This window comes from Thamnophis sirtalis, unplaced genomic scaffold (assembly GCF_051295495.1).
Source record: "Thamnophis sirtalis isolate CommonGarterSnake01/CBP01778 unplaced genomic scaffold, rThaSir2_p1.2 scaffold_6, whole genome shotgun sequence".
NCBI lineage: Eukaryota > Metazoa > Chordata > Lepidosauria > Squamata > Natricidae > Thamnophis > Thamnophis sirtalis.
In genome coordinates, this window is record NW_028261386.1 from 93,480,406 (window position 1) to 93,508,044 (window position 27,639).

The following is a 27,639-nucleotide window of genomic DNA, read 5'->3' on the forward strand; positions in this document are numbered from 1 at the left end:
TGCTCAATCTACAACCTACACATGTGCAGATGACATTTTGCTTACTCGCCCACTGATTGCACAACTCAGTTTCTAACAGGCAGGTAATAGTCTTATTGTATTGCAAAAATAGAGACAAACACAACAAACACTGAAATGTATTATATGTAATTTTTATTGATATCTGTTCCATTTTTATTTCATGTAAAAGACAGAAACAGATGTTATAAATCATAATCCATATTTTGCCCTAGTTTTAATCTTGGCATATACAGTATATGTATGTATAGTCCAAATCATGGACTATATAAATGTGCAGCATTTTTAATTTTTGATAATAATCCACCCTCTTATTTTCATTATTTTTTGGCTTTAATTATTAGTTTTATAAATAATTTAATAGCTGATTATCACTCAAATGTGTCAAATACCTGGAATTCTGAGATTCTGAAACATCTAAATCTGGGCACGTTTTTTTCACCTGCAAAAAAAGAAATAGAAAAGAAATCATGCTTACAAGTGATCATAACCACAAAGATTTCCTCATTTGAAGTTCATGCACTTACCTCATAAAAAATGAATATTTATTACTCACCACAATCTCTATAAAATGCTTCTCATATTCTACTGTATGGACATACGATGTACAGAGAGTGTTTAATTATTCTATCAACAGATTCCAACTTAACAGCAGTTTGAGAAAATTTGAAGTACAGAAATCAAACGTCTAAGTTTGTCCACATAGAAATCAGAAAGACAGGCTGTTTTCAATTCTATAGAATTGTTTTCTGAACTGATATCCACTTCAAACTTTAATTAATAAGAAATATTTATTGATGATGTTCAAAATACAAGTGAAAATCATTGTTGTATTTTATTTAAGAGCAATAAATAGCAAGCCTCAGCTTCCCCCTTTCTCCACTTTTGCACCTATTATCAAAAACTCAAAAGGTATTCATTACCAGTGTTTAATGCACCAAGCAGTGGTGGGTTGCAGGTGGTATGCCCCGGTACAAGCAAATAGGAGCCTGCCCGGAGCACCGGGTACCGTTCCGGTATGGTGCTCTGGAGGGCCCACCCGCCCGCCTGAGCTCCTTACCTGTCCTTTAAAGCCTTCAGTGCTTCCGCGCATGCGCATAGCGTGTACAGTACCTACATGACACTCCGCTGAGCAGCTGGAGCATCGGGGAGGCTTGCAGAAGCGTCGCTGGCAGCTACAACACATACGCCTGCCTCCTGCATGCGCGTGCAGGTGGGTGATGCCGGAACGGGCTCTGGAACCCACCACTGGCACCAAAGTACATGATTTACAAATATAGTGAATTGTTTAATATTTAGAGATGGGGATGTGATGGCTCAGCAATTAAAGACACTGAACTTATGCAGCTGCAAAGGTGACAGCCTGGGTTCAAGACCTGAGTGGCACACAATAGGGTGAACTCCCATTACTTGCCACAGCTCCTGTCTACCTGCAGTTTGAAAGCATGCAAATACAAGTAGATAAATAGGTACCAATTTGGTAGGGAGATAACAGTGTTCTGTGTGCCTTTAGAATATAGTCATGCTGGCCACATGACCATGGAAATGAGCCTTGCTAAAAAACCAATATGAGCATTACTTCCTAGAGTTGGATACAGCTAAACAGGAGAAACCTTTATCTAATACTTTGAGAATAAACCAGAGTGCTCAGTAGAGAAAAAAGAAAAGTATTAAGAGAAGAAAAATAGGTAAATGGTCCATAAGGAAATGAAAGTACTTCAGATAGTAGACACAATAGGACTGGGCTAACAATTTAAACCAAGTATTTGTAGAATGTGTTGACACAAGGAAGGTAGCCTCTGTGAAGAGCTAAAGTAGCCACATCCCACAGAAGGTTCTTCCAGAGGTGGCTGTCCATATGTGCTTGTAGAGATAATGTCCTCTTCTAGCTTTGATTTAATGTTACTTAACTATTTAATAGAAGTGTTTGATATCAGGATATGTTTATTAATACAACAGAGATATTCCATAATATATTCTTAAATTCCACTTATATGTGCAGGTGTTATGAGTCTGGTCTGGAGAGAAGTAAAAATCTATATAGAAGCAATGTAGATAAATAATGTTTGAAGATTTGAAGTGTTCTCAAAGTATTAGAAAGGACACTTTGCAGAGTATATGTTGTATAAGTCTCCCTCTAGCTCTGGCTGTGTATATGCATAGAAATCCTTTTCACAGGTGTCACCAGAAATGTAATATATTCTCAAGTATTACAGTATTTAAAAATACTCATTGTTATAAAAGCCTAACTGATTTTATAACAAAATAACAAACAACATTGTAATTCCCTCTTCCAACCCACCCAGCCAACTGAACTAACTTTCTCCCATTTTCTCTCTTCTCTCTAGAAAACAGCAGTATTTACTCCTATTCCATTCCATTCCAGCTGTCTTCTTTCTTAGATGGTCCAGATCAGTATTTGCTAGAATAGAAAGGCAGGCTATAACATAATTTAGTCCATTTATTTATGGTCACTGACTGGTATATATCTACCCAGAAAAAGATGAAAAGAATAAATAAATAGTAATATGCTTTATTCTCATTGATAGGAAGTTCTCCAAATTGGGGGTTGATTAATTCTGACTTCAGATTTTTATAAAAGTTAAAACAGATATGTAAAGTATTATAATCTTACAATGGGAGTGATGGTGTAAATTTTAAAAATATGTTCACTGAAACAATTTTATTTACATATATGAGTAATATTCCTGTCATTTGATACTCGAATCTCAATGCAAAGTTTAGTGATTTTATATACAAGTAGTCCTCGACTTACAACAGTTCATTTAGTCATCATTTGAAGTTACAAGGGCACTAAAAAAGTGACTTATGACTATTTTTCAAACGTACAATCGTTGCAACATCCCTATGGTTAGATACTTAGCAACTGACTTGTATTTATGACAGTCGCAGTGTCCCAGAGTCATGTGATTATTATTTGTGATCTTCTGACAAAGTCAATGACAAAGCCAGATTCACATAACAACTCCCGTTACTAACTTGACAGCTGCAGTGATTCACTTAACAACTGCAGCAAGAAAGGTCATAAAATGGGCCAAAATTAACAAATGTCTCACTTAGCAACAAAAACGTTGGGCTCAATTGTGATCATAAGTCAAGGACTACCTGTATACCTTTGCCTCCCTGTGTGAAAATGACGAATTTCAAATATGAACCACACTTCCCTATGACTCCCAGCCTGGAACTGTTGATGCAATCACATTACTTTCAATGTGTAGAAGAGAAAAAAACTTACTCCCTTGCAATCCCTTCCCATCTAATCTCTCAATTCTCAGAGGTGGTGGGCTAGAAGGAGGCAAAAAATTTGCCTACAGAAATCACTTGTTTTTCTCCCTCCTTTTTCTCATTGCAGAATGGAGAGATTGGAGACGAAGAGATTTCAAGAGAGTAAGCTGTTTGAATAGTATACCTGTGGTTCCCAGCCCTGGGCTTCCGATGTGATCAAATTACTTTTGAAGTGTACAAGATGGCACTTGAGCATTTCAAAGAGCAGGGGAGTGGTTAGGAGGCAAACAAAAACCAAAGGTGTGGAATTGAGTATATAGTTTTTTTTTCTTTTTCAGTCTGAAAGCATAGTCACATGATTTCCTATTCTGCTTAGCAGCAGAATTGCTTGTCCCGCTCAAGTGAGAATTGCCTAGTTATGCTGCTTAGTTTACAATAGAACATGTACTGTATTATTTTACAGCAATCCTAGAACATAAACTATAAGGCCCTATTTACATAAGCTACAAAAAGAAGAAAGATGCTCAAATTGATAAGAATTATTTATTACTCAGCCCTAGGAAACTCCTGCAATTTTAAACAATGTACAATTAATCAGCATACAATTCCTATCAGTAAAAATTATTAAATAATGAAAATGCATAATGCAGTTATATTTTATATTCTCTTTAAAGAGATTACAAAAACAAAACAAAGTTTAGCTGTAGGTAACTAAAAATAATTAATGCCCAAACCACTATCTTTGGGATTAAGATCATGTTCCAAAAACCTGAAGGACAAAGAAATGGGCGTGGATTTACTTAATCACTTAATCACGTGTTGGTCATATGATTACTCCCTATGTATGTAACAATTTTATGTAATGATATTCCATACTCATAGTAAATTTTCTTAAACGTCATTTTCAAATAAGCAATAATAAATATGTTCCAGTGACATGTTTTGAAGAGATTCTGAGAGCTATCAACATTTCACAGAAGTCTACATAAAGAAGATTAAACAGTTGCCAATAAATGCTACTGAATTCTATGTCATAGCTCATGTTTTAATTGCTCTTTCGCTTTTTATTTTTGCACTGTACACTCTTATTTGTCATTCTATATAGACTGAATAAGTGCACGATTTAACATTTTAAAATGATTTTATGTAGTATTTTATAATTCTTTTACAACTATCTAAGCATGGACCTTTTTTTCTCAGCATATATTCTTTTGTGATTCAGGCTAGGAAAATAGTTCCACAAAAAAAAAAAAAAAAACTATTTTTGAGGAGGCACTTAGTGTAATTCTGTGTCTTTAAAAACAATGCAAATGTAAAAGTTTTATCGAAATAAAATGCATGAGATCCTATTTTATAAACTTTTCGTTTAAAATTTGTAACCAATAAAAATATCAGATCCACCCAGTGTGCGTCCTAATTAAAGAAACTTGCAATCTGATACTCCTGCATGCTGTTCACTGGATCATATAAACTAAACTGAAGAACAAATTGGTTATAATAATTTATCATTCTATTCTACAAAATACTTTCTTTTAGCAACTTCCTGTAACTGTAAATCTCTTTTTAGTAATAATTTTATTTTTTATTTTTTTGTTACATAAACAACACATGCCCACAACAGTGGGGGGAAAAAATCAAAACAAAAAAAAACCAAAAAACAAAAGACAAGGCAGAGAAAAAGAAACAAAAAAACAAAACAAAAAACACAACAAGTATATGTTATAAAAAAGTATATCAGCTGGTTACAACATGTTTTTGTGCATCTCTTCCATTAATTCATATTAATTCAAATATCTTAATTCAAATGTTTACCATATTAACATCATCATACCTCCACTTTTAGTTGACTACAGTTGTTTAAACATCCTTCATCCTTAACTATGCCAAAGATTTAATCCATAACCACATGCTAGCATTTCATTTACTTATTTATAAAATCCTCCATTAACATCAAATCCTCATATCCTGTTTTAGCTAAACATCCATAATATTTAATACCAAAAATTCCATCCTCCATGTATATAGTTTATTATCATTCTCCTTTCTTTATGTAATTATATCGTATATCACAGCATTTTCCCCATATTAGTTAAGATTTAACTGTATATAGTTTTATTTTATTTTTAATAGTAATAATTATTGTGATTAATAACCTTTATATATGGTCCAAAAATATTTCTAACCTCCCCTTCTCATATCCAATTATTATTTATCATATCAACTCCACATTATATACATTACTATCATTATCAATTATTATTCAACTATATCTATTACAAATGAATTTAATTAGGTTTAGCTAGTTTTGAATTGTATTCTTCCATCTATTAGCCTGTGTCTCTCCAGTAACAAAACCTCCTTAATCCTGTTGCCATTCGTGGGTCGAGTTCTCCAAACGTCTCTATGAGCAAGTCCATACAAAAAATCTTTGCACCTTTTTGCGTATGGTGCCTCTCATATAATGCTGCCGTCTTCCGTTTGTTTCCTTTTTCAGCTTGTCTTTAATTCTCAGTGGTGGTATCAAAAGTTTTGCAGATGATATTTCATAAAGTATAAATTCTTTAATGCTTCTCACTCCTCCTATGCTCTGTCTTTCAAAGTAAATCTTCTGTGTGGCTGCCCCCCTTTCAGACATTCCATCTTTTTCTCCCTCAGAGGTAAACCAGTTGCCTGGAATATCAGCAAGTTGAAAATCTTCATCTCTAACATTCTTCGTTTGTATTTCAAGAACATTCAAACATTCAACATTCTCATTTTTTTCTTCATATTTTGTTGCTAGAAACAGTAAATAATCCAGTTTCCTCTCAAATCTGTCATATGTGGCAGATAATTTTTGTAGTGCAGAAGAAATCATTTGAATAGAGACTTGAATAGACGCCATATTTGTACGCAGTTAGTATTTTTCCTTTGGAAACTCTAAGGAATTTGCAAGTAAAAACAAGCTGGGAGCTGTACAATCTTATCTGATCTTAGACCAAACCAGCCAAGCAATAAAAGTGTCAAGTTGTAAGGAGCCAAATTATAGTGAATTGGTTTACAGCCCACTTACAGAGGATCAGCGGAGATGTTGGAGTAATCTTTCCTTTGTCCATGTAAATAGCATTTAAAACATTTAAAAAATAGGGTAACCACCGTCCATAAACCAATAAAGAGATCGAAATCGCCGCTAGATTCTTCTGTTCTTTGGTTTCAATTAGCTTAAATTTTTATGCGGACTGTCTTTCTCTGAATAATAAAATCACCTTACCAGCTGGAAAACACTTTCGCCATTCTTTGGAGCTATCTGCAATTTCAGTTAGCCTACGGCTAATCCAGAAGTCACTGGCAAAGGAGGTTAAATTCCAAGCCCCCAGAGACTTTGCGAACGTCTCTGGGATCACTGGATCTCCTCCTACCTTTCACTGTCTCTCTGGGACAGCTTGGGTTCAAAATGAACCGTCCAATTCCTTCGGAATAGGGGAATTTCAGGAATAGCCTGAAAATCCGTCTTCTCACTGCTAAGCCCCGCCTTCTTCCATCTGTAAATCTCTTTTCTTTCTCTCTAAACTTTTCTATAATAAAATATTGTTCCTATATAACAAATGTTAATTAATTTTTAAAATTCCTAAATTATGTTGAATATAAATTATCTTCAAGGAAACAAACTGTTCAAAAGCAGTATGTTATAATCTACAATCTACTAATATTATATAATCTGAATATAATACACCATTTACGTTATACTTGAAGTGCACATTGTTTTAAAAACAGCCTAAGAAACTGTGCCAAAGCAACAATAGGCAACATTGTGTTATAGACAGATAAATTAGTGAAACCTCTATAGTACTGAATCTATTTCTAAAAGGAACAAACTATTTCAATGCTTTATGTTATTCTTTTAAAGTATTAGAAAAAACAGGCATGTGTCATTGTTTGGTTAAAATAGCAACAGTTTATTTGTTACCACAATTCACACACACACAAAATTATACATATATTCTGAATACTCATTAAACAACAGGATTTCTAAGTAAATGTGAATATACCGTAACTATGCTGTTGTTATTTAGAAAACCAATTTCTAAAGTTACAGATTATTTAACATTGCTTTCCCCACAAAATAAAACTGAATAATTCAATTATAAATTATCTGAGTTATCAATGGGCATTTATATTTTGTCTATACATTCAGATTATACACAGCTTTATAAAACAATGCTAGATATATAATCAGTTGTGAAGTTCTATAAGCGAATATAATATGAAATTTATATTTTAAATGTAAAAGATCTAATTCATGAAAACACTAGTTCCCTTAACATATCAATAATTAAAACCACAATTATTCTTTAAGACACGTATATTTTTTGTCTTCCCTTGCTTCTTATAAATAAGAAATGATATGGAAATAAATTTCAAGCTTACCTCGTTTTCCTCTTAAAAGAGTTAAGTAGATTAGGAGAATTCTCAAGCACAATAGTTTCATTTTTTAGCAAAACATACACACGTTATATTAGGTTTAATACCAATTATATTTGACTACCACACATACAGAATTGTACCGAATCAGTTAACCCTACAGAGCATTATTGTCTCATTTCAGATAGCGCTAAAGATACTTCTATCCTCCTTGAGAACAAATTCTAAATTAACCAAAGCCAATTCTGAGTTAGAAGCAAATTTGTCTCAGACCACAAGCTTTCTACATGCTTCTGTTTATATGACTTGCATTCAGAGGTCCCTCACATCAACAGCTTTTGTCTTTCACCTATCTGATGTGGTGCATGTATTTCAAGGCTCTTTTAATGAACCCAATTCGACAGTTCCTACTTGCCTGCTGTCACTATGACACATATGTTTTGTATTTTACGAAGTCTTTTAAATTTAAAGGCAAGTAAGAGATTTACACAAACTAGCATTATATTTCATTATAGACAAAGGGTCAGTAGCATTAATGGTTTTTTAAAGATGGTGACATTTTTTTAAAAAGAGGAATAGTAGTAATAGCAGCAACACCTATCCCTACTGCAATGTGTCTTATAGAATATATCAGAAATAAAGGAAAGACTTTGTACTACAGCAATCTACTGAAAAGTGAAATACCAATCCAATTGAAATAGTAAAGTAACATTTGAATTTACAAATGAGCAGAATGAAATGTATACGAAGGGTACAATAATTTTATTTCATTGCTATCTCTATTATTTTTCATTTATCCTTTCAAAACACAGCAGTCTGATGAGTATTTATAAATAAATAAAAATAATAACTATTACTATATTGGGGTACAATATAAAACTCCATATTGAAAATATTATGTAAAACTTAAAATTATTGAGACTATTGAAAGTAATATACATAAAATGTTTATAAAGTAACAATTCAATAGTAGTAATATTAGTCAATATAAATGCATATACTTCCCACCCTACTGCCATGCATAAAGCAGGAATGAATAAATTTATAGTCAAATGACAAAAAAACCACCTCTCAATATACAAACATACTCAATATTATCCTTCAATAGACATTTGAAACTGAAGATGGCACTCTCTCCAAACTTAGATACTAGGTTGCTACTGGGGAATAGTGTTTGAGTGAAAGTTGCACCTGCAGATCACTGCCAGCATAATCTCCCAATACAAGCAACATTTAAATGACAGCATCATGCAGTTGTAAATGCTAATAAGTATGATTGATGACTTGGATTAAAAAGCTATCTAAATAGATTAGGATATTTGTGCAATCATTTGACAGTTCCAAGCCTTTATTATTAGAAAGAATTGCAAGGACCACAGTATCATTAATAATAGTTAAATTTAGGGCTATTTTCCATGTCATTATTTGTAACGTGTTATGGTGAAATAACAATAGCAAGAACAGCAGTTGCATGACAAAACATAGAATACAGCTATCTAATTATGTCCTTAAAATAATTTACATTGTTTGAATTAAAAATATAAGAAAGGCAATTAATCTAGTAATAACTAGAATAATCCATACAAAGCCCTAATACAATACTGGTCTATGACAAATACAATACTGGTCTATGACAATTTATTAAGCGCCTTTCAATTTTTTAAAATGTTTTTGCTCATTCCCTAGTGGTCTGTGGATGCCAGTATGCTAAATTAAAAGTATTTTTCTGTTTTCAGAAAATTCTGATCAATAACAGAAAATTTCTAGTATCTTAAATTACAGCTTCCATAATCACCCATGAAAAATTAAATATGCTTTCCAAACAGATGAAAATAAGTGCTGACCCAAATCCAATACTATGATGGATTAATTTAATTAATGTAATCCAGCATTAAAACAGCAGTTTAAAAAGTCTTCAATAAATATTAATCCATTGAGGATTTTTTTTTTAAAAAAAGACATGAATTTGTTTTAGCTGACATAGAAACTGAAACAAAGAGCTGGAAGCATATTGCTGAACCCTATGAACATAACAACAAACATTGCTAATATGTTTTTACATATTAGAAGATCTAAACTAACATTCTACTAGGATTATTATATATTCTGTACATTCAAATCCATATCTGTAAAAATGAGGCAAACCTTACCTACTTGGCCTTATCTGAACTTTGCTCAAATAGAAACCAACATAACAATACAATACTACAGCCTAAGGGGACTAATGTTCCTCTGCTAATAGAAAGCTTACATTAGTTGAACAGAGATGAGTGATCTCCCTCTTACTTGTAGCTGCTAATCCTTTCCAAGATTTTGAGAGCCCACTCCAACACAGTAGATATATGGAGGGAATGTAGAAGAAGGGGGGTGCTCAAAAGAGTTCAATCCCCCTCTTTTTTGCACTTATCTACCTGTTCTATTTCTCAACATTCCAATTTATTTTACAGCCCTTTACTTCGTCTAAATGGCTGCAGAATAATTTAAAGGGCCAAAGACTTAATAAAATTTGACTAGTGTAGTACCTAATTTATATGAGAGTGGGATATAATATATGCTACAAACATAATGAATACCTTTTACTAAAGTTTCAGGATCAAGTACGCAAAATTTTTGTATACCAAATTTGTTCTTCCACAAAATAAATTTGATGTGCTGAATAATTTAGATTCTAATAAGCAAATAATTCAATTCCTCACTGCTATTACTGAAGAATATAAAATATGCAGTTAAGCATACTTGCTGATGCCCAGGCTTCATCAGAAAAGTGAAATGATTTTGACCACATTCTAATAGTTATGTTTCAACATGTAAACCTTTTGGATAAGTTTCTAATTTAGAGATAGGTGTATCACGTCACATCTTAGTTATTTAACAAGATAATATCTGAGTTACAAGCCATTTTGATCTGCTTCTTTCTTAAGAGAGAGATATAGCTACTTTTTGAATGCCAAAATTTCACTATTTTATTACATTAGACACAATACCAAGATCCTATTCAGTTTATTTTTGTGATCATATGAGGTATGCATACACAATATACGTCAGTGCAAAAAATTATGACTCAAAGACTGATTTCTGAGATCACAATATTCAGTAAGAGTTCAAGGTTAAGAACTGAGATATTAAATTCATTCATTCATTCATTCATTCATTCATTCATTCATTCATTCATTCATCTATCTCCCTTCCTTCCTCCCATATTTATTCATTCATTCATTCATTCATTCATTCATTCATTCATTCATTCATTCATTCATATTTTATATAACCCACCTCCCTTTTATGTGATTCTGAGCATTCATAATGATTGGTGATTTAATTGCTGTATTTTTAATTGTTAGTTTTTTATGATTGTTCTTTTATTGTACACTGCCCACTATTAATGAATGCAAAAAGGGCAGCTATATAAATATAGTAAATAAAGAAATATTAAAAATATTTAAAAAATAGAAACACATAGTACCTGAGCATAGTTTGTTCTATCATCGTCAACCAGAAGGTGGGTTCAGAGTCCCAAGGTTGGATCCAAAGCCATATTTTCAAGACTTTACAAAAGGTCAACAGGGATAGGCTAATCTAATCTCAGAGGAATTATGTTCCAAAGGGAGGGTGCCACAGCAGGAAAGGCTGTCCTTCAGCGCTCTGCCAGAAAACACTTCCTAGCCAACAGTTAAGGAGATTGGGTAGGATGGGTAGAAACAAATGTGCTTATATTATTATTACTTCTGAAAAGCAGCTAAGATAATAATTTATGACTTAAATATATACAATGTTTCTTAAATTCCACATTCAGTGGCAGCAAATAAGGAGAATTTTCTTACAAACTAAATGAAAAATGCTGAATATGCTCCTTATTTTTTATTTAAAAGGATACTAAAACCCATGTCAGCATGAATTTATTTTTGCAAGGTATTTCTCTACCCTCTGATATGTCTATAAAATGATTTACCCAATCCAACAGTAAGATTGTGTATGTACGTACACATACACATAGGTATGTGTGTGTGTGTGTATGTTATATATGTATAACATATATATATATATATATATATATATATATATATATATATATATATATATATATATATATATATATATATATATATATATGTAGTCAGTCCTTAACCTATTACCACAAACAAGTTCAACTTGTTAAGCAAGGCAATTGTTACATTAGTCGTGCCCCATTTTAGAAGGTTTTTTTGCCATGGTTGTTAATCAAATCACTTCAGTTGTTAAGTGAATCATATAGTTGATAAGTGAATCTGCATTTACTTTGCTGGTAAGAATCCAGTGTAACCACCATAAATACATGCCAGTTGCCAAATGCCCAAATTTTGATCACATGACCATGGAAATGCTGCAACACTTGTAAGTGTGAGAACAGGTTATAAATCACCTTTTTTCAATGCCGTTGTAACTTTGAATTACTAAATAAGTTGAGGACTACTTTTGCTAGGAATATATCTACTGTCTAATGATACATATTGCCATAATGTTATAAATTGAGAAGCAAAATAAGGCCACTCACAGATGAGAATTTCATAAGTAACAACTGCTACAAGAAAAAACACAAAAAGAACATTGGTCTTACCTGAACGTGTCTTTTAAGAGGAAGGGAGGGAGTGGTCACATGTGGGTATTCTCAAAGCCTGATTGGTCCAAAGACTGAGAGCAAACTCTTAAATACTGGTGCCTTCCAATACTGGCCCGGTTTCCTCGAAGGCAAACGGTAGAACTGAAACAACAACAAAAAAAAAACAACCAACCCCCCCCCCCCGGGGAACCACCCGGGCCCTTCCCTTGGCCCCGAAGGAAAAACCCCAGGGCGGGTCGTGACCACTCTCTCCCTTCCTCTTAAAGACACGTTCAGGTAAGACCAACGTTCTTTTTCCAAAGGAAGGGAGAGAGTGGTCACAGGGAGGGAGAACAAGAAACCACTAAGGCCCAAGGGGAGCCTCAGCCGCCACCCTCTGCAAGACCCTCCGACCAAAGGACGCGTCTGCTGAAGCGAAGGCATCCAAACTATGTCGGATGAAAGGTGTCAGAGAAGCCCAAGTGGCCGCGCAACAAATGTCCTCAAACGGGGCCCTCGTGGCCCACGCCGCCGTGATTGCGGCACTTCTAGTAGAATGGGCTGTGATGCCCGACGTGGCCAGCTGACCAAATGCTCGGTAAGCCTCCATAATGGCCTGACACAGCCAACGGCCGATGGTGGCCGAGGACACCCTGGAACCCAACATTCCCAGCTGGAAAGAAACAAACAAGGCCTCCGACCTACGGACCCCCTCGGTCTGCCGGAGGTAGATCTGCAGAGCACAGCGGACGTCCAACTGATGCCAGAGCCTCTCCCTATCATTGGACGGGCCCGGGCAAAAGTCGGGCAGGACGATCTCCTGAGCCCTATGAAAGGGAGTATTCACCTTCAGGATGAAGGTAGGATCCAGGTGAAGCACCACCCTGTCCTGGTGAAAATGGCAAAGGTCGTCCCTGGAAGACAGGGCGCCTAGTTCTGAAATACGTCGGGTGGAGGTAACCACCACCAGGAAAGCCACTTTTAGTGACAAGAACTGTAGATGAACAGACCGGAGAGGTTCGAATGGGGCCCCTGTCAAAGCCCTGACCACCAGGGGAAGATCCCACGTGGGGAACCTGTGGACGGGAGGGGGGGTGGCCTGAGATTAGCCGCCCCCTTCAGAAAACACTTGATCAGGGGAACATGGGAGAGGGAAGAGGAGCCCACCCCTTCCAGGACCGAAGACAAAGCCGCCACCTGGCGGCGCAATGTGTTCTGTGAAAGCCCGTCAAGGCCCTTCTGCAGGAAGTCCAAGACATTGGGCATAGTGTCCCTATCGGGAACAATGCCAAGAGGAGAGCACCACCGGACAAAGGCCGCCCAGGTGGAATTATAAATGCAGGTCGTCGAAGGACGCCGAGATGCCTCGATGGTACGAATGACCCCGGAGGACAGGTTAGCCCCCCTCAGCAGCCGCCATTCAAGAGCCAGGCAGTCAGATGGAGCCACTGGGGCTCCGGGTGAAGCAGGGCCCCCTGCCACAAGACCACCTCCTCCCGTGGAATCCTCCATGGAGGGGCCGACAGGTGGACCAGGTCTGCGAATCAAGGCCTCCTGGGCCAATAAGGGGCCACCACAATGACCAGAGCCTTCTCCGCCACCACCTTCCTGATGGTCCCCAGGACGAGATGAATGGGAGGGAAAGCATAAAGAAGGCCCGAGGGCCACCTGCTCCTGAGGGCGTCCGTGCCCTCTGCCGACCTGGACTGGTGATGGGTGAAAAACCGAGAGAGTTGGGAGTTCGTGGGCGAGGCGAACAGATCCACCAGAGGAGTCCCGAACCTCTGACAGATCCTCCGAAACAACGATGGATGGAGCTGCCACTCGCCATTGTCCAGAGTTGCCCGACTCAGCCAATCCGCCTGGACGTTGGAAAGATATGTTTTCTGACACCAAAGACAGCAGGTGCCTCTCCGCCCAGGCGCCTAGCCTCAGAGCCTCCAGCCAGAGGGCCCGAGAGTGGGTCCCCCCTTGACGATTGATGTGGCCCTTGGTGGCCACATTGTCCATCAGAAGGAGCATGTGACGCCCCTCCACCGAGGACCGGAAGTGTTGCAGATCCAGGCGGGCCGCCTTCAGCTCCAGCCAATTTATGTTGTGGCGGAGATCCAAGGCCGTCCACCTGCCCTGAGCCATCCGAGAACCCACCAGGGCCCCCCACCCGAACAGACTCACGTCTGTGGTGAAAGTCACCCTGTCCAGCTCCCAGAAGCAGCAGCCCTGCTGAATGGCCAGGGAAAGCCACCATCCCAGCGAGACCCGGACCCCCCTGGGAGGCGGAGAGTCCAAAGAGAATTGCTCAGTCGCTCCCGCTGAAAGGGGATGAGTTCCCACTGGAGAGGCATAGGTGAAGTCTACTGCGATAGAGAGAGGATCGAAACTAACCGACTTCCGTGAACAGTTCCTGCCAGTTGACGAAGGCTGTCCTGGCGCTCCCAGGGGAGACGCACCACCCCCGACACTGAGTCTATGACCATCCCCAGGTGGAGAATGCACGTGGAGGGGGAAAGATGGCTTTTGGAAAAGTTGACCAAAAAGCCCAGGCTCTGAAAGCTCCGAATGGTGAGCCAAAGGTCCGAGATGGCCCGAGGAAGAGAACCCACCTGAACCAAGACATCGTCCAAATAACATTGGATGTTGGGAATGCGCTTCTGGAGCTTCTTAAGCCACATAACAGTGATGCGGTTAAAGTAGGAAGCCAAGGCCGCGGACTTGATAGCCCATGCCATGGCATTAAAATTCTTCCTCAAGGTAAGCTCCGCGCACTTATCCTCCGGCTTCAATTTATCCGCCGCATTGCCTGATACCACCGGAGAGGATGAAACAATGGTGGCCACCGGGGTGTCAATGGCCAGCAACTGAATGGCTTGAGCAAAGGTTTGCTCCACGTTATAGTGCTGGCAGTCATTACTCCCAGGAGTCGAGAAATTGGAAGGACAAGCCCACTGGTTGGTCAAGACCTCCAGAAACAGGGGAGGAGCCGGAATCTCCTCCTTGTTTGTGGCTGTGGCAGAAAACATGGCATAGGAGGGGGCACCGAGGATCCCCCGTCCCTACCTTGGTGGTCTGCCATGCCTTGTCCAAGAGGATTTTGAACATGACTGGAACAAAGAGGCCCGCAGAAGAGGGCTCATCTGGAAGACCCACATTCTCATCATACGAGAAGCCTATGTCCTGGAGGTTCTCCACCCACAAGAATGAAGCTTCGCTAACCATGGAAGGAGAGGAAGCACGATACTGGGCCCTGCCTAGCCCCTCATGCCTGGAAGAAAGGGAGCTCTTGTCCCGCTGGGCAATGCCCCGCGAAATGACTGCAGAAATAAGCCTTTTAAGACCTTCAGGGAGGTTATCCAAATCCTCTACATCACCATAAGAAGAACTAGGCCCCTGAGGCGCCAACCTGCGAGATGAGTAGGAGCCCCTAGACGTACCCTCCAAAGGATCACCTAAAGGAGAGGGGGAACCCCTCTTCTTGGAATAGGCCTGAGGCCTGTCGGGAGAGCTTGAGGAAGAAGAAGGGCTAACCCCCCTAGGGGAAGACTGGCTAGAAATAGGCCCGAGAGGAGACCGGGACCTGTCTCGGGACGAGGGCCTGGCTGACTTGGCTTGCCTCTCTGCCCTGGCAAACATCTTCTCAATCGCCCTATGCCATCTGGCCTCCTCCCTGGTGGAGGACCTAGATGGGCGCTGGGTAGCCAAGAATCCTGGGGGAGGAACCTCCTGCTCCAGGGCTTCATCACCCCTGATCGGGCCCACCACCTGGCCCTGGGGAATCTCTGCTCCCTCGTCCATAGCTTACTCACGTGTCCGACGAGGGAAACAGGAATACGGGCTTCCGTAGGCCCCGCCGGGACCAGGGCCTAAAAGCCTGTGGGGGAACTAGGCCAAAACTCCCCTTGCCAGGCCTCACCCTCGTTGCAGGCCGAAGCAGAGGCCCCGCACACGTGGCGGCAGCCAATATGGCAAAGCCGGAGAGCCGGTCGCAAACAACGCAAGCGACTCAGCCAGGCTTCCAGGGGCTGGCGCTGCACAAAGTACAGTCGGGGAGAGCCACGCGGCACCCAGGCATGCTCTCCTCACCCCCGCTCGTCCCCTTCAACAGCAAGGCAAAAACCGGCGGAGCGGCAGCCACTCAGAGCGATTGCCGGCTCCGCAGGCGGCTTGTGCGCTCCATGTGGCGCCGAAGCAGCTTTCACCTCCGACTCTTAAAGGCAGAGCTGCTCCTTTTGCAGCTGAAACCTGGAGCTGGCACCCCCACAATCCCGGGAATAGGGCTGAGGCTCCGGGCCCGCGGGGGGAGGCCACAATGCCCCACAGGGCCCTCCCCAACCACCCGAGGCAGAGAAATGTCCCTTGGGGCCGCAGCTGCACAATTTAGAATTTAGGAAACTTTTAAAGTGCCCAATTAAGCCAAATGAAAGACCAGATTGAAATAAACAGAATCCTATCATGGAATATTCTTTTTTTTTTTTTTTCATGGTTTAAATGTTTTATTCATTTTCATTTTCAATTTTGTACATTCACTTATATACTGGATATTTGCAATAATAATAATATAATAATAAGAAAAGAAAAACCCCAATCTAAACACAACTCATCATAAACCCAACCTATCACTTTCATACACCCCTTCTTCTCCCCCTCCAACTTTCCTTTCTCCCTCCAACAATCACCCCTCTTACTTCCCTTTCCCCTCCTATCTTCCTTTCTCACCTTCCTCACCCTCCTTCCCCTCTCATCCTCCTTACATTCCCCTCTTCCTCCCCCCTTACTTCTCCCTCTTCCTTTCCTCTACTTCTCACTATGGTGCATTTCTCTATTCCTTAATCTATTCAGTTACTAAAAATTACGCTAAAAAGAAAAAAGAAGGGGAAAAAAATAAAAAGAAAAAAAAAGAGAGAAAAAAAAGAAAAGATAAGGACCAATAGTATACAAGTGTATTCTTCTTATTCTATATATTGAAACTATATCTCCACCCACCCACCCACCCCCAATGAACCCCCCTCCCTAATCCCCTCCGACTTCCCAGGTCCCACACCCGGCACAGTTCAGTACCATTCACCTTCTAAAATATCTTATTAATAATAATAATGAAAATAAAATAAAAATAACACTCCGAAAAAGAAAAAAAACCAAAAAGTAAATAAAAAAAAAATCTCTTGCATTATGCTCAGCCTCCCATCATTCTTAAAATTTAAACAGTATAAATCATTCCATTTATATTTTATCCTCGTCCCTTACTTCTTTGATATTTACCCCCATCTTCCTGTAGACTCTCCAGATAGCCTTTCTTAACCTTATATTCAAATATTAGTATATACAAAAATCCATTTATCTTGAAATACAGAGCAGTCTAATCATACTTTCGCTACTCATCTTCCTACCCTTCGTTTCTCATCTCCATTCCTCCCAAGCCCAAATTCCATAAGATTAGGATCTCGCTCTTCACTTTAAAATCCTGAGCTTTTTATGTTATACTTCAAGCATGTAAATCCGTAAAATGTGTGCCCAAAATCCATACCACTTCATTCAATCCCAAGATCCCTTCATCGATATCCCGCTCCACCTTCCCTTCTGCCCCACTCCTCCCGACTCCATTCATCCCAAACCGCAATTCAAATAAATCTTAACCCCCGCTTTCCTCACAGAAAACAATTCATGCACAGTTTGGATTGAGATTCAAATAAATCTTATAAAAGTCCCATATAATATCTGTCCAAAATAAGCAATGCTTCTTTCCATTCTTCATCGGTACACAGCTTTACCATTTCATACCAAACAGAAATCCTAAAATTTTCATCAGTCCAAGAGCTTAGAAAGTATTTTAAAAACATCGCTGGATCTATATTCTTTACTCTTCTGCCCTTCCGGAAAGAGAAGGCAACCCTCTGCCTTGTAACCACGTGTCCCGCTGCTTTAAAAATATGACTAAGTCCTCAGTTTCCGCTCTTCTGCCTCTCCAGTAGGGGGAGAACAACTCCCTCCTTCTTGTAATCAAGTGAATTGCTGCTTGTCTTTCCTTCACCTTGTCCTTCCGCATTTCCGAGTGAGTCAAGAAGCCCCGCCTTCAGAGTTTTATGATAAAAGTCCCGAGCTTCCGAAACAGAATTAATACGAAATCTTTGATTTTCGAGTGTAACTGTGATTCCAACTGGAGCTTCCCATTTATACTGTATTTGACGATTTCTAAGTTCTTGGGTTAAAAAAGTATAGCCTCTCCTTGCTTGCAGCATCTGAAGCGGGATTTCTTTAAAGACAAACAAATCATGGCCATCGATTCGGAGCCTATTATTGTAAAATTTTTGGATGATCGCATTTCTGGATTCTCTTGTGAAAAAGTATATAATTATGTCTCTTGGAAGCTGTCGTTGTTCTGCTACACACGAATTCTGGCGATAGATTTTACGAATATTCCAATCAAAATTGAATCCCGGACCTCCCACTGCTTGGCTGAAAGCTTCTACAAACGTCTGTTTCAAGTTCTCTCCTTTCTTTTCGGGCAGTCCTCTGACTCTTATTGCAAACGCCTTTCTGTTGTAATTTATCATTATAAGTTGTGTTTGAGTGTCTCTAATCTCTTGTTGTAATGCTTGGATGTTGGAAGTTAAATTAGAATTAGCCTCTTCCAAAGTTTCCAGTTTAGTCTCCATTTCTTCGATATAATCTGTCAAAGTAGACGTAACTTCAAACATATCCGCCTTTATTTGGGCAATTTTAGTCTGTATTTTATCGCATAAATCCAGCACAAATTCTTTGATTTCTTGTTTAAAGTCATTGAGTATTTGAAAAAAAAGCTCCTGCGTCAAGGAATCTCCAGTAGGGGGTGTAGGAGGCAAAGGCAGCGATTCACTAACAAGTTCTTTAAGCACATGCGGGGGGGATTTTTTTGCCTGCTTAGACCTGGGAGGCATTATAGATAAAAGCTGAGAATAAACAGATAAACAGTATCTTCACCTGGTCAGTTCTCAATAAATTATTTGTAGATTTTGCTTGTTAATGAGTAGCAGTCTCCGGGGAGATAAAGCCGGTTAATTACGTCATCAATCACCAACACAGTAAAAACGCCATTTTGAAACCCGGTTGCACAAAGAAGTTTCAAAAGAAAAACCAGGCTGGTGTTTAGATAGTTATAAAAAAAAAAACTTCACAGGAGTAAGACCCGCTCGTGTTAGCCTTAAGTTGCTTTAAGCAATTTATCATTGTCCTGAGTGGGGGGATCGTCTGTCTAGGGCTGCAAAAAGGCAGCTGCGAAGAACTGGCTGGAGATAAGAGCTCAGTTACGCTGGATCTCTTCTCCGTTCGCAGCCCAAAAAAAAAAAAGAAAGGGGGCTGTGAACTACGAATAAATCCTAGCACCTGAGCTTCTGCCTGCCCCTTTCTGCCAGAAAGGGGTGATATCTATTGATCTTAATTAGATATACAGACCAGAACTCGGAGAGGGGCTCCGTTGAGCTCCTTCGGCGACAGGCTCCTCCCCCAGGAATCCTATCATGGAATATTCTCAACAGTACTTGGACCAAGAAAGACTGAGAAGAACCTGGACCAGGATTGGAAGGCACCAGTATTTAAGAGTTTGCTCTCAGTCTTTGGACCAATCAGGCTTTGAGAATACCCACATGTGACCACTCCCTCCCTTCCTCTGGAAAATGAACACAATTTATAATCTCGATAGTTTTTTATACAGCAAAGTGTACCGTAAAGAACAATAGATCACACTACATAAAACATATTACAAGGAATGAGAGAATAAGATACCATCACTTTTCACCTCTTTCCCCTTCGTCGTCCCCCCGCCTGTTCTATCAACTGTACTATGGAGATACTCTAGGTACACTGAAGTCCTAAAGGGCTTGAGATAGATTTCAACACATGGCTTCAGGTTTCCCTAATAACAAAGAACTCTTTTAACTCATAAGAAGCTACAACAGATCAAAACAAACCTGAAAGATTTATGCCCCCCCCCAAAAAAAAGTAGGCACCTTCTTTAGATTCTCCACAGATAAAATAAAAGGAAGGGCCCCTTACCTCATCAAATTTACTCCACTTCTCAGTATAGGAATCTCAATAAAATGTGTGCTGCATTTGGTAATATACTGTACCTTTTGCCGTGTTTTTCGGAGTATAAGACACACCTTTTTCCCTCAAAAAAGAGGCTGAAAATCTGGGTGTGTCTTATACACTGAATACAGCATTTTTTTGCCTCTCAAAATCCCACCTCCTTCACCAAAATGACCGTGCATAGCCTCTAGGAAGCTTTTAGAGAGCTCCCGAGGGCTGGGGAGGGCAGAAATGAGCAAAAAATGGCCTGTTTTGGTCAATTTTACCCCCCCCAGCCCCCAGGAGCACTCTATAAGCTTCCTAAAGGCTATACATGCCCCCCCCTTTTTACAAAATATGGGCTCATTTTTGCGAAAAACTGGCCTTTTTTGCTCATCCCCCCCAAGAGCACTCTGCAAGCTCCTTAAAGGCTATTTATGCCTTTGGGCGGGGGGAATAGGCCCATTTTTGTGAAAAATGGACTATTTTTGGAAGGTTTGCAGGGTACAAAAACTTTTTTAAATTTTCCTCTTCAAAACCTTGCTGCGTCTTATACTCTGTTTTGTCTTATACTCCGAAAAATACAGTATTTAAATATATGAAGTCAAGAGGAGCACACCATTCTACTAGTAATCGGCTTCACTTTCAACCATTAACATGTGGACTTTTACCAACCAGCCAGAATTACCATATGGCCATTCTTAAAACTAGATATAAAACAACAGAAAAAAGACTAACAACATAGTACAAGGACACTTTTTTCCTTATAAATGAACAGAGCAATTCATGAGTAGGATAATAAAAGGTCAAACTGGAGTATTATACTGCACAATTCCAATGATACATGTCAATCAGATTGAACTGCTGTTATTTAAATTTTGAAAAGTAACATATTTAAATATATAATCTATAGTGAAAAGCAGCATGGATCTTGTGATTTCTACTGCAACATAAATAGAATTAACAAACATTAACAGCTGGGTCCCTATATTTAACATGCTACTCCATTTCTCAACATCCATGAATAAAAAAAAATGTCTTTAACAAAATGATGCCAATCTTAGCCAGATGAACCAACCATGTAATTCAGTATAAATAGCTTCCATGCTCTCACAAATATGTAACTGAGGGGATAATTAAATGTGACATAAGATAGTTGATTTTAAAAATAGAAAACATTTTACATTATTAATTAAACTTGTTAATCAATGATTGATTTTTCATCCAAAAACGTAAGGCAACCAATATGTCATTTAAACTCAAATTTAAATTTATTTAAAAGATAGGTGGCCTAAGATGTAATAATATCCGCATTGTCAGTCACAACTAAAAGACCTTAGGAAGTTGGACTCTCCAGATATTACAGAAATATTGATTTGTTTTCAAAATGAGTATCCTGGCATCATACTGAAATTCTTGATGGATAAATAACAGTTGCCTTAGATAGCATGGATAAGAGTGAAGCGTAAGTGCATAATAAATATGATTCAAAATGACTTGGTACAAGTCAAAGAAACTAAATTTATAAAATTGTGTAAAACATTTTAAATTCAGTATAGTATCTTCTGAGTTCCCAACAGACAGAAATCGGTTGTTTTAACTATTCTAGAAGTGTTTTAAGTCAACATTTCCCATTTTTAATATACCTCTACACACATATTTAGTTCCCTTTTCAGTGTTTTTAGTCATGGATAATTTTTTGGAGGCTGAAATGAAGTACCAGATATTAAACTCTTTTGACGGAGTTATGAAGTAATACTGGTAATGCTGCTCATCCCATCATAAAAATACAGATACTTTATGGTCATAGATTTTCCATGTATACCCAAATTTAAATTTCTATTTGCTAAATTAATTTTGCATGTACATATATATTTGCTAAAGGTAAAGGTTCCCCTTGCACATATGTGCCAATTGTTTCTGACTCTAGGGGGCGGTGCTCATCTCCGTTTCAAAGCTGAAGAGCCAGCATTGTCCAAAGACGTCTCCATGGTCATGTGGCTGGCATGACTAAACATCAAAGGCACACGGAACGCTGTTACCTTCCCATTAAAGGTGGTTCCTATTTTATTATTTGCATTTTTACATGCTTTCAAAGTGCTAGGTTGACAGAAGCTGGGACAAGTAATGAGAGCTTACTCAAATTATATGGTGCTAGGGATTTGAAGCACCAAACTGCCGAGCTTTCTGATCAACAAGCTCAGTGTTTTAGCCACTGAGCTACTGTGTCCCTTTGATATATTTGCTACAGATAGACAAATACGTATTTGTTATAAATATATTGATTTTAGGCATCACTAATATGGTAATAATCTACTTCTGTTTTCAAATTCAGCCAGAACAACTTGAAATAAAAAGATTACTTAAATCTGATATAATTATGAGACTGAACATGGTAGTTGATTTATGCTTCAGGAAGAGAGATCTGCAACAAATAGATATTTTTATTTATTAAATTTAAATATCTCACTAATAAGGCGACTCTTCACCTTATAAGACTCTGCCTCCAACTCATTTGCATCTCGATATCTTTAAATTAAGTCAATTTTAATATTACTATTTACTTTAATGTTTTATCTCATTGCTTTCACTTTGATGTAGGCCACCTAGAATCACCTCAAGGAGAAAGAGGTGGCATATAAATAAAATAAAAACGAGCAAAAAAAAGTACACATTCATAAAACTCATACATTTGAATTTATCGTGAAGATGAAGTAAAGATGTACTTAGGTAAGAGTACAGGTAGTCCTTGCGCACCAACTGCTTCTTCAGAGACCTTTCAAAGTTACAAACAGTACTAACAAATAAGACATAGGACTATTTTTAAAATCAACTATCTTAATGGTTGTCACAGCAACCGATCACGATTCAGATGGTTGGTAATTGGCAGGCAATTACAACTGTCGCAGCATCCTATGGTCACATGATCATCATTTACCACCTTCTCAGCCAGTTTCTGATAAGTGAAGTGTCATGTTCTGAGCATGCGTTGAAAGAAAGAGTTTAAGCGGGAAGCGCTCGACATCTGATTGGCTGATCGTTTGACAGCTCCTGTATAAATAGAGAGCTGTCCAAACGAGCAGCGCACGTTCCTGTCTAAAGCCGGTTCTGAAAGTTAGCTTGTACTCGTTAGGGAATAAAAGTTGTTAGCCCTTTATTCCCGTCTCCGCCTCAGTTCTTCTGGCTGCCCACAGGTCCTGGGTACATACCACTGGCGACGAAGGTGGGATCGCCAAACTGAGGTGCGAGAAGCTGAAGTCACTCACTGCTGAAGTCCCTCGCTGAGTCACTAGAACCGTGCTTATTTTGTCGCGACGAGACGTCGTTGTGCCTGACAGGAATGGCCACGTTAAATTTCGCGCCATTCAACTATGGCAATGAGACGTGGGAGTCCTACATGGCTCGGTTTGAATGTTTTTTGGTCGCACACGACCTTACCGAGTTAACGGACGAGCGAAAATGTGCCTTCTTTTTGTCCGTCTGCGGCACGGACGTTTTCCATACTGCCAGGGCTCTCACAGCCCCTGAACCCATCAAGGCCGTGCCATGGCCTGTACTTATGACGAAGCTGACGAGCCATTACACCCCATCGCCATCGAAAATAGCCCGCCGGCACGCTTTCCATCAGCGCAGCCAAGCCTAGGGGGAGTCAATCAGCGCCTACGTTACTGCACTGCGATCGGCCGCCCTCCACTGTGAGTTCCGAGATCTCGATGAAGCTCTCCTCGACCGCCTGGTGTGTGGCCTCAGAGACCTCAAGCTGCAGAAGCGACTGCTAACCAAAGCAGATCTCTCGTTTCAAACTGCTTTTGACAAGGTGCGGGCATCCGAAATAGCTGAGGCATCCCTAGCTACCATCGCGAAGGCCCGGTCTACCACAACAGCGCAGTCTGCCAATACGTTTAACACAGCTACCGGTCTACTAGACTCTGAGAGTGAAGATTCCAATTCTGAAATCCCTGAGGAGGACATTAACCGCCTTTACGAGGTGAACAAAAAGAGCTTGCCTCGGCGGAAGGGCGACCCTAAATCTGCATGTAGTGGGTGCGGAGGCAACCACGAAAGAGCTGAGTGCAGATTTAGGCAAGCCCTCTGCCAGCGGTGTGGCAGAAAGGGCCACATCGCTCGGGTGTGCCGCGCTGCACAGCCCATGTCCTCCTCTGAATTCCAAGCCGAGCGGTCTCGGCAACCTCGGAACCGGACGGAAGGCCCCAAGAAGGCTAGGATGGACTGCCATGCTATCCTCCGCAATTCCACCCAAGAACTCTCGTGCCACCAGCTCCAGAAAAAGATCCAGCTAACTGTTACCGTGGAGGGGAAGCCCTGCGAGATGGAGTTAGTCCCTGCCTCAATGAGGACTACCGTCCTGCGGCAGCTGCATCGCGCCCACCCCGGAATCGTCCGGATGAAAGCCCTGGGCAGAAGCTACGTCTGGTGGCCTAAGCTCGACCAAGACATAGCCGACCATGTCGCCGAGTGCCTGCAATGCCAGGGCGCCCAAGTCTTGCCTCCAAAAGCCGAGCCTCGTACGTGGGAACCACCATCCACTCCCTGGTCCTGGGTCCACGTTGACTTTGCAGGCCCCATTCAGGGCCGCATGCTATTCATTGCTGTGGACGCCTTCTCGAAATGGGTCGAGGTCGTCCACATGTCCTCCACCACGGCAGATGCGCTCATCGCAACCCTGCGCCACCTATTTGCCACCCATGGGTTACCCGACGTGTTGGTGTCCGATAACGGGCCACAACTGACAGCTGCCAAATTTGAGGCATTCCTGGCTTCCCAGGGCATCCGACATGCCCTCACCTCCCCTTTCCACCCCTCTAGCAATGGGCTGGCGGAATGCACTGTGCGGTCCGTCAAAGAAGCTCTCTCCAAAATGGACCACCTCCCATGGCAAGAACGCATTGACGCCTTCTTGCTGGCCCATCACTCCATTCCCTCACCAGAATCCAATACGAGCCCAGCCGAGCTCCTCATGGGACGCCGGTTGCGAACAACCCTTGACCGTTTGCACCCCGCCTACTCCACCCCAACACCCTTGGATTCCAAGGGCGGGTCTCGCTCCTTCGGCCAGGGGGAGGCAGTGTATGCGCGGAATTATGGAGGGCATCCCTTGTGGCTACCGGGCATAGTGATTGACCAGACCGGACCCTGCTCCTACAGGATCAGGCTCCACGACGGCAGAGTTTGGAAACGCCACTGCGACCAGTTGCGGAGCAGACGCCAACCACCAACCGACCAGCAGCAGCAGCCATCGGCCGAGCCACCACCTCCAACAAGTGACGCGGGGCCCAGGAACGAGGAGGCCGCAAGAGAGCAAGCAGTCAGTGCCCCAAACCGAAGCGGCGACTTACTTGGTGGGCCAGCTCCATCCTTGGCTGTTCGACGGCCCGGGCGATCACCATCCTCCGACGCAAGGTCCTCGGGCGAGCAACCAGAGCCTCCAAGCGGTGCAGAAGGGCCCCAAGCCTCCAGCCGCATCAGGCGGCGTCCAGCGTACTTAAAGGACTACGCTTGCGCGAACTTAGGGGGGAGGAGTGTCATGTTCTGAGCATGCGTTGAAAGAAAGAGTTTAAGCGGGAAGCGCTCGACATCTGATTGGCTGATCGTTTGACAGCTCCTGTATAAATGGCATCCAGCGTACTTAAAGGACTACGCTTGCGCGAACTTAGGGGGGAGGAGTGTCATGTTCTGAGCATGCGTTGAAAGAAAGAGTTTAAGCGGGAAGCGCTCGACATCTGATTGGCTGATCGTTTGACAGCTCCTGTATAAATAGGGAGCTGTCCAAACGAGCAGCGCGCGTTCCTGTCTAAAGCCGGTTCTGAAAGTTAGCTTGTACTCGTTAGGGAATAAAAGTTGTTAGCCCTTTATTCCCGTCTCCGCCTCAGTTCTTCTGGCTGCCCACAGGTCCTGGGTACATACCATGAAGTTAATAGGAAAGCTGGCAGGAAGTTGAAAGTCACAGTCACATGATGTTGCATTTAATTATTTACTAATGACTGCATCTAGAACTGCCATTGTAGACAGCATGGTCATGTGACATTGCACTTAATGACAATGCTACTTAGTGATGAATTTCCCAGTCCCAATTCTGATCCATAAGTGATACTACAGGCAATTCTGAACTTACACCTTGTCACTTAATAACTACTGAAAGTTACAACAGCTCAGAAAGGTTGCTTTATGAAGCATTTCTGGCCATAGTAAAATGTCACGACAACCTAACCCTACTGTGATTATGTGATCATGATCTGGGTGCTAAACTTATGTTCCTCTGATCACCATTTTCAATCTTCTCTGCTGGCTTCCCCAGAAAGTCGAAGGAGAAGCTGGCAGGGAAGGTTGCAACATGCTGTCCCTGCCAAAGGATTCCTTTCCTCCATGCAGAAGGGGACAGATGTTGTAAATCCTAGTATCAAAACCACGTGAAATATTAGTACCACTTTATAAAGCCTTGGTAAGACCACATCTAGAATGCTGGATCCAGTTTAGTCACCACATTACAAAAAAGATGTTAAGACTTTGGAAAAAGTGCAAAGAAGAGCAACTACGATGATTAAAGACCTGGAGGCTAAAACATGAAGAATGGTCGGAGGATTTGGGTTTGGCTAGTCTAGAGAAGGACTAGAGGAACATGATAGCAGTATTCCAGTATTTGAGAGGCTGCCATAAAGAAGAGAAGATCAATTTATTTTCCAAAGCATCAGAAGGCAGGACAAGAAACAATGGATGGAAAATAGTCAAGGAGAAAAGCAACCTGGAATCGAGGAGAAACTTCCTAACAGCGAGGACAATTAACCAATGGAACAGCTTGCCTTCAGACATTGTTGAGTGCTTCATCACTAGAGGTTTTTAAGAAGAGACTGGACAGTGATGTGTCTGAAGTGCTATGGGAGTCCTTTCCAGCTCTATTCTGGTTGCAGAAACAAAACCCAAATCTTCAGGATCACCAGTTCATTTCCCCAGCCTAGCGCAGGAGTTCTTCTCCCCTGCATGTGCTGAAGAGAAAAACCACACACTGGAGAAACAAGGCAGGGATTGTGAAGATCCAAGCTTCCTTTCTGTAGCCTGAAAAGGATTTCCACCCTGTGCATTTAGGGCAGGAGAAAACTCTTGAGAGGGGCAGCAGCTTGCACTCTCAGCCCTAGAAAGGTCAAATCACGTCTGAAATATTTCCAAAAAACCTGCAGGGACCAGTTCAGGCAGTCAACAGAAGTCAACACTGACTTGAAAGCATTCACACCATACCTCATTTTAAAAAATAAGAGCAGGTAGAAAGGGGAGGAAAAAAATTCCTAAGACTGAATTCAAGCAAGTTGGCCAGCCATTGCAACCCCCACTCCACCTAGATAATATGCATA

At 40.8% G+C, this 27,639-nt stretch overlaps 1 protein-coding gene across 5 annotated transcripts in view; it reads right to left on the reverse strand.

The window, feature by feature from the left end:
• The window catches only part of LOC106550461 (protein phosphatase EYA4), a 143,807-nt gene that overhangs the window by 79,479 nt on the left and 36,689 nt on the right, over nucleotides 1-27,639 (reverse strand). For all 5 annotated transcript variants that reach the window (XM_087718463.1, XM_014068379.2, XM_014068381.2 and 2 more), the window contains exon 3: nucleotides 411-460. Coding sequence is in view for 4 of the 5 variants with exons in the window: in XM_014068379.2 (XP_013923854.1) it covers nucleotides 411-460 (50 nt within the window). In the remaining variant the exon portion in view is untranslated. The remainder of the gene's footprint in view (nucleotides 1-410; nucleotides 461-27,639) is intronic.